Source organism: Macrosteles quadrilineatus, unplaced genomic scaffold, assembly GCF_028750875.1.
Source record: "Macrosteles quadrilineatus isolate MER2022 unplaced genomic scaffold, UCM_ALF_1.0 Scaffold_76__1_contigs__length_560249, whole genome shotgun sequence".
In the NCBI taxonomy this organism is placed as follows: Eukaryota; Metazoa; Arthropoda; class Insecta; order Hemiptera; family Cicadellidae; genus Macrosteles; species Macrosteles quadrilineatus.
Genome location: NW_026542669.1, coordinates 253,863 through 268,123, shown reverse-complemented (window position 1 = coordinate 268,123; position 14,261 = coordinate 253,863). Strand labels below are relative to the sequence as shown.

General features: G+C 35.7%; 1 protein-coding gene across 1 annotated transcript; it reads left to right on the top strand.

Moving 5' to 3' along the window:
- Positions 1–1,010: 1,010 nt before the first annotated feature.
- On the top strand, positions 1,011–13,082 carry LOC128982002 (protein Star-like). The gene is made up of 5 exons (XM_054401031.1): positions 1,011–1,557; positions 1,932–2,116; positions 6,151–6,345; positions 8,821–9,030; positions 10,453–13,082. Exons 1-5 carry the CDS (start codon positions 1,380–1,382, stop codon positions 10,603–10,605), a joined length of 921 nt encoding a protein of 306 aa, XP_054257006.1. The 5' UTR covers positions 1,011–1,379; the 3' UTR covers positions 10,606–13,082.
- Positions 13,083–14,261: the final 1,179 nt, after the last annotated feature.

Here is a 14,261-nt window from a genome sequence, read left to right as displayed (position 1 = left end):
ACCCAGTCCTTTGAAGGAATCAAATAGGAAGGAATAATTGTAAAATGAAATATAGTTATACAAATGTTCAATTATTTTCCCCAATACAGACTGTGCCACTCCCCAGACCGTGTCACCATCAGATCATGTCACCACCATACCGCGCTATCTCTTAAAGCCATCACAACCGAGCCACCACCACAGCGCCGTCACTTCACCATGCCTCCCCTCCGACCGTACTACCACTATAACATGCCACCCCCACAGAGCAAAGAATAATAAGGCCACCCCCAAGTACGTGCCACCATCAGACCTTGCCACACCCAGGCCGTGCCACCACCAGACCGTGCCACCAATAGACCGTGCCACTATCACAGTGCCGCCCCCAGCCCGTTCTACCCAAACATTGTTTTTAGGTGTTTAAGTCGAAGGTGGGATGGCTTAGGGTCATTATGTCGTTATTTCCATACGCCAGATATATATCCGTTTTTCATTTCGGACTTTTACTAACCATTGTATAAACCAATTACTGGCATTTTAAATTATTCTTTAGTTTTTCTCTTGTTAAGTGGTCACTAAAATACAAGACCACGTTGAGTACCATATTTTCACTATTTTGTAATTGAAAATATGATTGAGATTGAGACTGCATTTAATAATATATTTTTAAGCCAATACGTTCTCCACTAGACCAAACAAACTGAATTTAGTTGACATCAATGGCAACGCACTCAAACAATACCATACTTTAGACGGGAACGCGCCACACACCAAGAAAACTTCATATTTTTCATATTAATTAAAGATGAAGATTAAACATTCATTATACAAAAATGCATTCATACGTTAACACTTTAAAATGGGTTTTGCTTTATAACCTTTTATCCAAGGGAGTATGTTTTATGTATGTTATATTCATTGTATATGTACGAAAACCCATATAGTCTGAAAATATTGTAGTAAATGTCAGCAAGTAGTGGCTAACTTGTTTGTACAAACAGCTGTTGTTGTCGGTCAGTGAAGTCTGCTGAGCTGTCTGCTTCAAACGGGCTTTACAAAATTTATAGTACAGTGAAGTGTCAAGCGAAAACTTATCGTGCCTTGTTCACGTTAAAATTGTAGGATGTCGTAATTGCAACATTTAAGTTCTTATATATATTTTATTTTACTTTAAGCCACCATAAATTATATTTTATCCACGTTTGTTTAGTTAATGTTGTATAGACACGCTTTTATATCTCTCAAATACAATTTAGAGGTTAAGTAATGCTTGCTTAGTCTGTGGTCTAAGTTATAATCTTTATTTTCAAATTAGTTTGTATAAACTAACTGAATTTATTACAGCAATAACAATTATGGAATTTTTTGTTTAACTATAACGTATTTCCAATATCAGAAGGATGATGAACTATGCAATCAAACCTAGATCAAGGACTTTCTTTAAAAATTTAAGATTGTGGATTTGTCTGATCATCAGTAGTATGGTCATTTTCACCTTGATTTTGTTTAACAGACAAAATGATTTGGGAATCAAAGTATATGATTCTACAGTAAAATTTCCTGAGATTCTCAGGGCTGGTAAGTTGACCTCATTTAGTTTGTTAGCTTAGGTTACATATGTATGCCTGGATCACTGCTACAAACCTGAGACATTGATTTTTATTAATTGTTCTGTCTCGTATTAAATTTACCAACCTGTGTTAAGTTACACATCGGAGAATAATTGACATCTCAATTTTATTACATTTTCATTAAATTGTACTTAGGCTTATTAAGTTACTGTACACACCTTTAATTTTGAAAGCCTAGCTGTAAGTTATGTTAGGCTAACTAAAGCAAAGTATAATTAAAGTCCATTCCATAACCAATGGATCCAGTTTGGCCTACTAACTTTCAGCTTATAGAGCTTGATTTTAACTTAACAGAGCATAATTTTTATTTACCTGTAACAGGGAAATTCCTGACTGGAGAGATTCTTGCAGCAGACGATACTAAAGTGATAAAGCGGCTAGCAAGCAATTTCTTAGTGCCTCCTCCTGAAGTAGGACCTAAATTTAAGTACAACCTAGAAAATCCCAAGCTTAAAGATACTTCAATGGGACAAGCTGAACAGATTAGAAAAGTTCTAAACAATAAGGTAAGTTAGGTACCGTAACCTTACATCGAGAAATATGCTATCTAGGTTAAGAAAATGTAAATCTTTATATGCCTAGGGCCTTTGAATGGAACGTATACAGCAAAGAGTACAATACTAAGATTACCTACTACTGCCTATTGTTAAAATTTAGTGGCGTGTAAGTTAGGTAACCATTAAATTGCTGCCATTGTTTCGCTGTCTGTTGCCCTATCGACTGAGCCGCCGATCATCTAGTCTTCAGTTTTCTTGAACATACAATTTTTAGGAAAGGCCTAGGCCTACTTCTGGTTAACTCAGCATTAACTTAAACACTATCATTGGTGGGTAGCCTTCAGCCTGCAGAGAACCAGTAACTTTTTATCAGTTTAAATATCGATATACAGGGATTATAATTCGGTTCGATAAATTAATTCTTAAATTTTTTTCTTAATTTAAGTTAAATATTGAATCAAGTTATGATCTCTTTACATTTTTATTGGTGTTTATTAAATGTTAGTGACGTATAAAATAAGTTAGGTATTCAATCAAAATCTAAATATATTCTATGCACAAAACAACAATAACCAAAACTTATCGATATGATTAGGCTAACGCATAGGGTAAAAAATGGATAGACTAGTTTCTTAAATTGTTAATCATAAAAATTTCAGCTATGTTTAAACACGAGGAGGATTGTGCGAGATTTCTGTCGGACAGTGAAAATTGCTCGTGTTATTTAGCGTCGTAAACAGAGTATTTTTACCAGTGTTTTTACGGGGCTCTAGTGCATTTTGCTATTCCACGTGTAAACCATGGCTGACAATAATGTTCCTATTGAAGAAAGATCTTCTGTTCCTGCATCTCAAACTAATGCAGTGACTGATGACAGTAAAAAATGGACTGATTTAGAAACAGAGAAATTAACTTGATTGTTCTTTATAAAGAAATTTTTTTGGAATGTCACATTGACTTCAGGAGTAGAGCAAACAAACATGAAATTGTGCAAGATATCAGCGCAAAGATCAACACCGATGTTACAGAAATGGCATAATTTTTTTTAAAAATGTCAAGTATTGTAGCAAATTTTCCCCAGTTAAGTTTCATGTTGGTGGATACCGTTAATTCTTCTATCAGTTGTGGGTGAACCGATAGTGATACTGCTTCAAGAACTTTACAGCCACAAAATTCCCACGAAGCCACGATGAATTTCGCATCATGTTGCTGAAAGTCATCAGTGTCAGGCTTGTAGTCTTTTGTAGGTGGGCGACTTCTCTTAGGCCTACTTGCAATTAAGTTATTTTTAATTATTTCTTGTCTTCCGAAACGATTTTCCAGCAAATTTAACATTTCTTTTACATTCTCGGGATGTATCAATAGAGGGTTGAAATCATATCTTCCGCTTTTACAGACAGGGACTTCTGTCGTCTGAAGATTCTCTAGGTCCATATAATCATTCAATTCAGTCGAAAACGATTGTACTCAGTTAAACCTGTAAGCGAGCCATTGATCAAGATCTCCTAGCTTGGCAGAGCAGAGTTTTTTCTAAATACCAGACCGTCACACACCTTTTGTAGCAACTGTTAAAACTAATATTAAAATTGGGCCTACATTGGTAAGTGCATATCCAAGACGGTTTACAAGGCACTCCCACATATGGAGCTAAAAGGCCTTCTTTAAACTTGAAAACCATCCAACTACATGGATTATCGGTCGTAATTGAAAATTAAATATTGCAGAAAACAATTTCCTATGAGGCCTACAACATTTTATTGAAAAACATTTTGACCTCATCCACCCAGCTTTGAGGAACATCGTTTTTAAGTCAAAAATAGATATAACCTGTGTTGATTTGCTGGGGAACGCAGCGTAATCGAGTTCCGGTAACTCTCTTCAGAAAGATAAAAATATTTGGAATAGGTACTAATCACATTAAATAGGTTATAGTTTCGGCACCTAATTTTTATACAAATCGTGCACTCGATTTAACATAAACAATGGAACCGTGTTGTGTCTAGGCCTACTTTTAACAGGACATATTCTGGCAGCCAAACTGTCTCCAAACACTCACATTTCTATACTTCTCCTAGGACTTAAAATCCTGTAAAAAAACCAAGTAGTTGTCACAAAGATGAAAATTAAATGTTGCCTTGTTTTCAAACAAATGTGATATCAAAAGTGCACCAGTGGAGGTTTCTTTACTTAAACAACTATAAAAAGATTAATGTTTCGCTATAGTAAAAACAACATTAGTTTCATGTTTCACAGTTGTTTGACAGCCTGATACCACTTATACATAGAGGAATCAGAGCAGAACAGTGCACCCGTGCAAGGTTGTATTAGTTGCCTAACTGAGACTAATTATTTTGCATTACAATTGTTTCTTCACAACCTTCTTTGACTGTCGCATTTAAAGTTTTGATAGCTATACCAATGATCCTCAAAATACTCAATAATATAATAGTATGTGTACTGTGGGATTGTCTCTTTTAATTTTACATGCATCATAAACACTGTAATCATTTATCTTAACAACTTTAATTACAGTAGAGTCCCGCAAACTCGGCGTAATGTGGACTGGAAGGGTGCCGAGTTTGTGAAATGCCGGGTTATCAGGAACTAGGGTTAAAAATAAGAACAATACAATTTTTAAGCTTTTTAACCGCCTTTTTTATTAATATTTTTATTACAAGTCAGTATCAAGTCATCAGATTTAGTACAACAAATCCTTGGTATGAGTTGCGAATGATTTGTCTAGCGCTGGCTTGAGTCCATTTTTAACTCGGACTCAAAAAATCACTTATTTTCTGAGCCAGGTGATGGCCGAGTTATCCAGACTGCCGGGTTATCGAGTGCCGAGTTTGCGGGACTCTACTGTACTAGATAACTTTTTATCTGATCATTAATGCCTATATATACTTAAGCACCTAGTACTGTTGAACTATAATTTTTTGTTGGTTTGACTGTTTTCCAGTTTAAGCTGAGAATTTATGACCCCGAAAAGGTTAACCACACTGAATTAATCTTTGGGCAGCTGAGTGGATCATCAAGGTCGCTGATTCAATCATGAAAAAAGTCCATTTACATTATATATTTTACGGTTCAAAAATGAACCCAGCTTTCCTTGATCACTTGGCTTTATATAAATAGTCCCAGGTATCAGTTTTGTAAAAGACGGAGGATACAAGTTCAGCACTGGTCACACTCTTATTAATTAAAAATCCGTTGGTCATTTGTAGCAAAGATCTAATTTTTTAGCCAAGACCGTTAATTAAAAGCCCAATGATACGGGGCAGCTGAGACCAACTTCCATTCGTAGAGAAACTAATGTACAAATATTTAAAAAACCCTAACCTGACCTATCTTGGCTAATTCAATTACTAACCCATCATAAATTTCGCTATAATCAATTAAATTAACACTAATTGAATTTGAACCACTTCTATTTCTTGTTTTATTGATTTATCGGCTACTGTACATTATTACCACTCTAATATTATCAAGTTTTTGCAGTGTTTAAGATTGAAACTACTGGCACAATTGTTTGCTCATCAGAGGAACGGGTTCTTCATAGAGTGTGGTGCGCTGGACCGTGAGACTCGCTCAACACTCTCTACCTGGAGAGGTTCCTAGACTGGACAGGACTGCTGATAGAGGCAGAACCCCTCAACTTTAGCCAGATACTCCACATAAACCAATAATTACAATTCTTTGTTCATCAGAGGAACGGGTTCTTCATAGAGTGTGGTGCGCTGGACCGTGAGACTCGCTCCAACACTCTCTACCTGGAGAGGTTCCTAGACTGGACAGGACTGCTGATAGAGGCAGAACCCCTCAACTTTAGCCAGATACTCCACATAAACCAATAATTACAATTGTTTGCTCATCAGAGGAACGGGTTCTTCATAGAGTGTGGTGCGCTGGACCGTGAGACTCGCTCCAACACTCTCTACTTGGAGAGGTTCCTAGACTGGACAGGACTGCTGATAGAGGTAGAACCCCTCAGCTTTAGCCAGATACTCCACATAAACCAATAATTACAATTGTTTGTTCATCAGAGGAACGGGTTCTTCATAGAGTGTGGTGCGCTGGATGGTGAGACTCGTTCCAACACTCTTTACCTGGAGAGGTTCCTAGACTGGACAGGACTACTGATAGAGGCAGATCCCCTCAACTTCAGCCAGATGCTTCATAAGAACCGCCGAGCCTGGCTGTCTCCGACCTGCCTCAGCAAGACAACACATCCGCAAGTGGTAGGCTATGTCATTAAAATAACATTAGAGAGTACACATCACAATCCCAAGTTAAAGTTGTACCGTTAAGTGAAAACATTTGGACTAAAGTAACTTACAGTAGAACTCAGTGAATGTCAATCACTGACTCACGGGATAAAATACTAGTTATAATACAGTGGTACTAGGCAGCTGGCTCTACACCTGCCAATCAATATCATGCCACGATAGACTTTTCATACAATAGACACAATTGGCAGACATGAAGTTATGGAATGGATTACTGCAACTCTAAAAAGCTCTCCTTAAGATGATCCAAGTGGGGGGTGCTGAAATTACTGTACTGACTTGTGAGAAAGATTTGAGACCATGTGATCACGTGTCTAAATACAACGCTCTCCTAAAATTAAGTCAAATACGTTTTAACGAGTTTTTGAGGGCGTCGGTTTAACCGGAAAAACTGTTACCCGGACTGGCCTCGGTCCCGAGGAGTCCGGATAAGAGGGAGTCTACTGTAGGTGTGCACACGCCACGACTGTTAAGTCGTCTTTCGAGTGTTAAAAAGATGTATATGACAGAAACCGCTCTCATATTATTGTGTGTTTCTTATCAGACTTTGTGCATGAAAACGTAAAAGAAAAGAAAATACTGGGTGCATCCAATTCATTGTCTGAGAACCGTGAAAGGCCAGATTTACCTTTTATACTAGGATTTGAGGAAATATCAGGACAAATTGTTCATGTACTCACGAATGAGTGTTGATAGTTATTAATATTATGTCTGAATACTCCTACAAAGACTTTTAATAAAGATCTGGTCGGCCGTGCCACTTTATCAACTTGTTCGTCTTGCAAAACACTTGCACTTGACGCAGCCACAACGCACTTGATGCAGTCTGACAGACTTTTTAGTCGCCAGTGTGCGGGTTCAAACTAGCCTCTATGCCTTTTCAATTTGACACGACAGTTGAGTCAGGGAGCAGTCAGCGGGAAAATGGGTCAGCCCCACAATGCCCCGACTGTCTGGCTGTGGTCGGCCCGTGTGAACGTTCAGATTTACCACTATGGGGCCGACTTTGACTTCCGACTATGACAAAATAGTCGCCTGACAAAAAGTCTCTTGTGTGCGGTAGGCCTTACTTACATAATCCTGTCACAGTTCAACAGATTTTGTTAAATTGGGACATGTTTTGGTTTTAAAACACTAACGTCAGTTTCAAGTACTTGTACAGTTGATCAGTTGTAAACATCGTCAAAAGATAAACACAGTACGGCACAAACAAAATTATGAAAAAGTACTAAAAGAAACATTGAAACATTAAAAAACAGGTTTGTTCTAACTAAAGTTGACAGAATGCACAGTTAGCAAGGGCCACACTGTGTGTACTGTGTTTACCTTCTGACGATGTTTGCAACTGATCAACTCTACACTTAAGCCGGGTTTACACGATGCCAGTTGGCGAGACAATTGTCAGGAGACAACTGACTGGCTTGGAATTACTGGCTTCGTGTAAACACTTCAGGCCAATTGGCCCGCCAATTGTCCCGAAATTCAGTTGTCTCCGGGAGTAGACTGAGGACAGTGAGCTGGGCCCAGTGAGGCCCCCACCCCTCGAAAACCCAGTTGTCGTGACAATTGGCGCCGTGTAAACGGTGTAGAGGCCAATAGCACTGTCTTGTCTTATTTTGGCAGTAGTACACTGGTTCACTGATAATGACTGGGCAAGTGTTGGCCACGTGTGAACAGGTTCTCGTTCAACTTGCCTGGCCTACGACAATTCCAAAACCACATGATGCCAATTGGCAAAGACAATTGTCTCACCAACTGGCATCGTGTAAACCCGGCTTTACCTGAAGCTGAGATGGTGTTTTAACACCAAAACATGTCCTCATTTGACAAAATTTGTTGAGCTGTGACAGGATTACGTAAGTAATTTAGTTTTACAATTGGAGTTCTGCTGTAGTTAATGGAGAGTAATGCTATCCGAGAGAGTAGGCTACCATCAGTTACTGATAACTGTCGTATACAATGAGTTTTAGTCAAGCCAAACCAGTAGGAATACATACTGTACACTATGACATCTTTTATTTCACATTCGCAACTATCAAATTTTCTAAAACTTAGAGAGAAAAAAGAATTTTGACTTAGCACAAACTGTTAGCAGCTTATTTTCAGTAAAAAACCAGCCACATCAGTGCATATAGATGGGATTTGTACCGGGGTATTAAAAACCAAAAAGTTAAGCTGTACGTCAAAGACATATTTAGTTAAAGGATTTTTCAATTTTATCACATTTTCGGTTCAATTTCAAAAGATGTTTTTGTTTCTTTCCGATATACCTTGACAAAGTAACAATTAATGTGTGTTTTCAAGCACAAAGGAATGAATAAAGAGGAAACATTAAAAAGTAAACTGAACCACCGACTCTTGCATTTTACACGAGTCATCACAGCATCGCCGTTTTTTTATAGTACACTCATGCAGTTGTGTTTTCAGGTTTCGTTCAAGCAAGACTTCAATGTGGGAAGGATATCAGACAAGAACATAGGTGAGGAGAGGCCAGGATATGTGGATGTTCAATGTTTCCCACTCTACTCCTACCTTCTAGCAATGAACATCACCCATGTAGACTACTTCAGTCTGGATGTGGAAGGCGATGAACTGAACGTCCTCAAGACGATTCCATGGGACAAAGTGGACATTGATGTAAGTATGCTGCAGTAATATAAGCCTGCATGTCAATTTGAGTTATGAATGGTTGAAATTACAAATGTAAAACCTAAGTAATACACGGGGAAACTGAAACTAATTGGATGTAGGTGGTAGACTGGAATTGAACTCATTACTATGCTAGGCCTTTTTGGGGTAAGCCATACATGGTAAGGCCTATTAGGCATAAACTTATCTAACCTAAACGGAAATATATTGGATGAGATTAGATGTATACGACACCTCAAAACCAGGGTATGTATTTTAATGCGAAGTTGAGTGTTGAATAAATGAGTGCCGGCTTTGTTAACTAATAATCAAATGGTTCAGTAGCCAGTAGGGGCAACACAGAATAACATACAATTATATTAAACAACAATGTGAGTCTTTCAATACTTAATTACTTTGAAATGGCGACCATACGAATGTAGGTATTTTAAGCCAAGTATGAATGGAGATGATTGTAGGATGAGTGGCACGATCTTGTAGTCTTGTTAGTGACTAAGGCCGACACAGCTGTTAATTATTAGCCTATACTGCCAATGGCAACTAAGGGACCTACAATTATCAATTATCAATTATTTAAGATGGGGACGCCACTATGTGCGTATTTTAACCCAAATATGAGTGAAGGATGAGTGTAGGATGAGTGGCGCGATCTTGTAGTCTTGTTAGTGACTAAGGCCGACATGTTCCTTAGACACAGCTGTTAATTAATAGCCCATACAGCTAATGGCAACAAAGGGACCTACAGTTTATAGTGGAATCCGAACCACTTTTTTTCCTTGTAATTTACGAATTGGTCTAATTATCAGGATATTACTGCGGATAGTCGTAGTACTCACTAGTGCGGACGTTAATCTACACCAGGGAGCATCGCATCCACAGTGCATCCTTATAAATATCCACAAATACAGTTTATAGTGTTAATGAAACTGGTGTAAAATAAAACGTATCTTAATTTAAAAGCATAATAATGTTTTGGGCAAAGCACTAGTGACATAGGAGAATATTTATGTGTACTGTGTTTAAAAGGTTTTCCAGTAAGAGTAAGGATGAAAATCGCTCGGAATTCCTCTAACAGTAAAAGGTTTTTTTTTTTTTGTTAAATCATGACATACTGAATATTTTTATCTTGCCAATATACAAAATGATGTCGACTAATGTCTAACTTTGGGCCGTTGGCGTGAGCTACATAGGCAGTCTTGGATACTTTTTTTTAATACTTTTAATTGAAATGGCGACCATACAAAGTAGGTATTTTAAGCCAAGTATGAATGGAGATGAGGATACGTTAATGGATGGAAATATTGTTGCCACACAATAATGTAATTGTAACCAAACCAAAAGTATTTAGTAATAGACTGCCTGTGTTCACAGGTAGTAAAATTATCTAATCGTAAATCTCTTCTTTTTTAGACACTGTCAGTGGAGTTTGTCCATGTAAATGACGGTAAGGATTCCATCCGAGACTTTATGACGTCCAAAGGTTATATAGTTGCTGCAGAAGTCACTCATCCTGATTGGTTAGCGAACGACTTTATTTTTGTTAAAAAATCTCTTATCTCTTAAACAACTTTATATCAGCCTAGGAAATCTGCCTACTAGAACTTAAACATTCTCTCGTATTTTAAGACATCCTTTTCTACCTTAGAATTCCCAAATGAATTTGTAAATACGATGTATACAGAGTGACAGAGTTTATTTAATAGTTTATATTTATTGTTTACAAGCTTTAGCTAAAATTTGTACGGTTGTGAGGGGTGTTGTATTATTAGATTGTATGATTTGTTGCACAAATTTAATTTTATTACCTTCATGCTAGTCATTTTCAAATTCTGTGTTTTCTTATAATTAGAGTAAAACATGACAAGATGTTTGGTTTTTAATCACATTTATTTATGAAGCACACAGAGGAAAGGGATACCAAGATTGCTCAATAAGTATTTAATACTTTCAGTTAAAACAACAATGGTAGCCTTTAATTAAGTGATTATTATTGCAGCATTTTCCTTTTACTATCATACATGCAGTAGACTTTCAAGATGTTCTTAATTTTTTCTATGTATTAATAGCATTTCAAATGTTATACAATATCCCTAAGGTTTAGAGGTGAAACTATCAACAAGAGATTTTTGACTTATATAGGCTTACCTCCATTAGTCCAAAATTGCGTCTTACTTTAACCAATGTTGTTCAAAGCTTACATGTTTCGTTGCACTGCAACATTGTCGGAGCTTTATGTCAAAAACATCAAATAATTTAAACATAGAATAAAACACGGAACATTTAAACAAGAAAAAAAAACGATAGCGCTATCATGACACGGCACGGCAGCGGTTGTAAGTAGACTAAGTCTACCTTATTCTATGTTTAAATTATTTGATGTTTTTGACATAAAGCTCCGACGATGTTGCAGTGCAACGAAACATGTAAGCTTTGAAAAACATTAGTTGAAATAAGACACAATTTTGGACTACTGACGGAGGTAAGCCTATATAAGTCATTATTCGTAGTCCAGGGGCTATCAGAATGAATAATAAGAGATTATAAGTATAACCATTCATAATACTGTTAGACAGAATCATTAGTTAGGCCTATGTTTGGTTGTTCCAGTAGTATTTCCCATTAAAACTGTCCAAAAGATTTCTCAGTAGAGTTTGTTTTTAACATTTTCTGAATGATCCAAAAACTATTTATACCAACTGCTTACACCCCAACCAAATATTTAATACTCGCTCCAACAAATTTGATTTTGTGAACTTCAAATTGCCCAAAATTTTTGCTTTAGCAATAGCTCAGTGTTTGTTAACAATAGCTTTTTCAATTGTTTCTAATCTTAGTAAATTGTGATATATTTTAAGAAACAGGAGTTTTCTAACCACAAGTTTACTAGCTAATTCTCATATATCTTTCTCACGTGTTGTCTATACCTTTTTAGTTGTAGTATTTACAACATAAGATAACTCTGGTTTATTCATATTCATATTCATATTCAAACATCTTTATTCATCATAAGTCATGTACATTGGTGGTACAGTGAATAGTGTCAGAATACTTAAAATAAAAATACTATATCTATGTATGGGAGGTGGAAAACTCCTCAAAAGAATATAATGCTAAATTTATTAAATAATCTTTTAGAATTTTCTTGAATTTAGATAGGTTTGTTTCTTTTTCTATCAATTCAGGGACAAATTTTAGAAACTCGTTACCAGCGTATGAGGGGTTTTTTTCAAAACATTTTAATTTGTGAGGCTGGACAAACTCTCTTCTCCTCCTGAAATTATAAGAATGTACTGAATTTATTACTTGCTCAGATTCATTTTTTTTTGCAATAAGAATTGTTTCATAAATATATTGCCCATAAACTGTAAAAATTTGTAATTTCTTTAGGATCTTTATCAAAAGGTAAAATAAAACAAGTCGGGATAAAATAAAAAAGTTAGAAATAAATTTCCGTTGTGTTTTAGTGTAAATTTGGAAGTCTACATATTTTAGGTAGGTTTATCAAGATTCCTCAGTCCTTTCTATGTAGGCCTATATAACTAAAAAACCGATTAATTTATACGATTTTAAAATAAAATCATATACTCAAAGGCATTTATTAGGGTTTTTTTAGGATGAACAAATAAATGAAATATTAATTGTGTTTAAAAATAACTGCTTCTATAGTTTAGTTTGTTATCTTATTAATATTTATATTTTCTATTGTTGTTAGTTATTGCTTCTCACTTACTAGTTTTACAGTAGTTCAGATTTGTTTGGTCAGTTGAATGTATTTAGTAAAAATAATATGATTCCGATTGATCCTAGTAATTAAATAACAAATTTACATTATTGTTTCAATTGTGATGTTCTTTGCAGTGTATTTATTCAACATGATTCAACTTAACCTGTCTAATGTCTAAGACTGTGTATTTGCAGTGGAAGAAGTGTTTTAAATGTTTAAACATAGGATTACAAATTAAATTAATTTTTTGGATCGACAAGATTTAAGATTTAAACCAGATTTAACCAAGGTTAAAACAAGATTGTTATATTTTTTATAATCAATGAAATATGAAATATTTTTGTTACTGTTTTTTTTTTTTTTTTTTGCTATCATTACTTGCATAATTTTATAACACTGTTAACTATTTATTTGTTATCTTAAGTTAGACAAATTTCTTATACCAAAGACTTTTATTTTAAAATTTCAGCAACAAAACTTAGATCAAATAGGGGGGTCAAACATATTTCTTAAAAAGAAACATATTTCTTGAGTATTAATAATTATCTTAAATAACACTCTCTTTAAAAGGGTTACAATCAAAGCTTTTTTGTGTTTCATTCTATTTAAGCATCAAATAAGTTGAGATGTAGCATCAGTAACAGTCTGTGATCCCTTTAATATTAAGTAAAATGACATGTCACAAGAAAAGGTTTGCTCAAAAAAAGTTTTATAAGTGCGTAAAAAAGAATGACAGTAAAAAAGCAAAGGGCTAAGTAAAATATAGTTAACAATTTCTTCAGAAGGTAACGACTGTATTGTGTGCAGTAAAACATGTTGTTCTCTACTGGTATGTAAAATATTATACAGTCAAACAACCCTAAGACGGCAATTTTGCCCAATGCGGGGATATAGAGGAAAGGGTCTATTATGGCAGAAAATAATGACCTTTCAAAAACATTTGTTTTGTCACCAAGCCACCAGCTATCTGAGACTTACCCTCCTCAAACCCCTGCCGACATTAACTTTCCTTATGTGGTTGAAATTAAGGAAGACCCAACGTTTACTTAAACGATAGTGCAGCGTTTTCACCCCATTTGCAAAGTGCCTTGTCAAGGTGGTTTGACTGTAACCTTGCAGCAGAACTCTTATATTCCTAGGACCTTGATTTTGGAACCCACAAATTACAGCAAAGTAATATAAGAAGTTAAAAACAAGCGTTCCCAATAACTAAGCAGCATAAAGGTCAGAAATGTATTGACCAGTTTTTAAATTAATGGTATATACAATTTCTTGGCTTGTAAAACTTGTGTAGGAAAAATACACTATGTATTTATGGTATTTAAAATAAAATATCTGAATGCAATTTACTCTTGCTGAGCCCTTCAAGACTTGTTGACAGAAGGCGAGCGAAACTCAGGTTGGATATTACGAGAAGTAGGTTATTCTGAGAGTATTCTTCATGTGTGGGCTTTCGCAGCTGGTTTCATTGAAATCCATGGTGATGGTTTGGTTT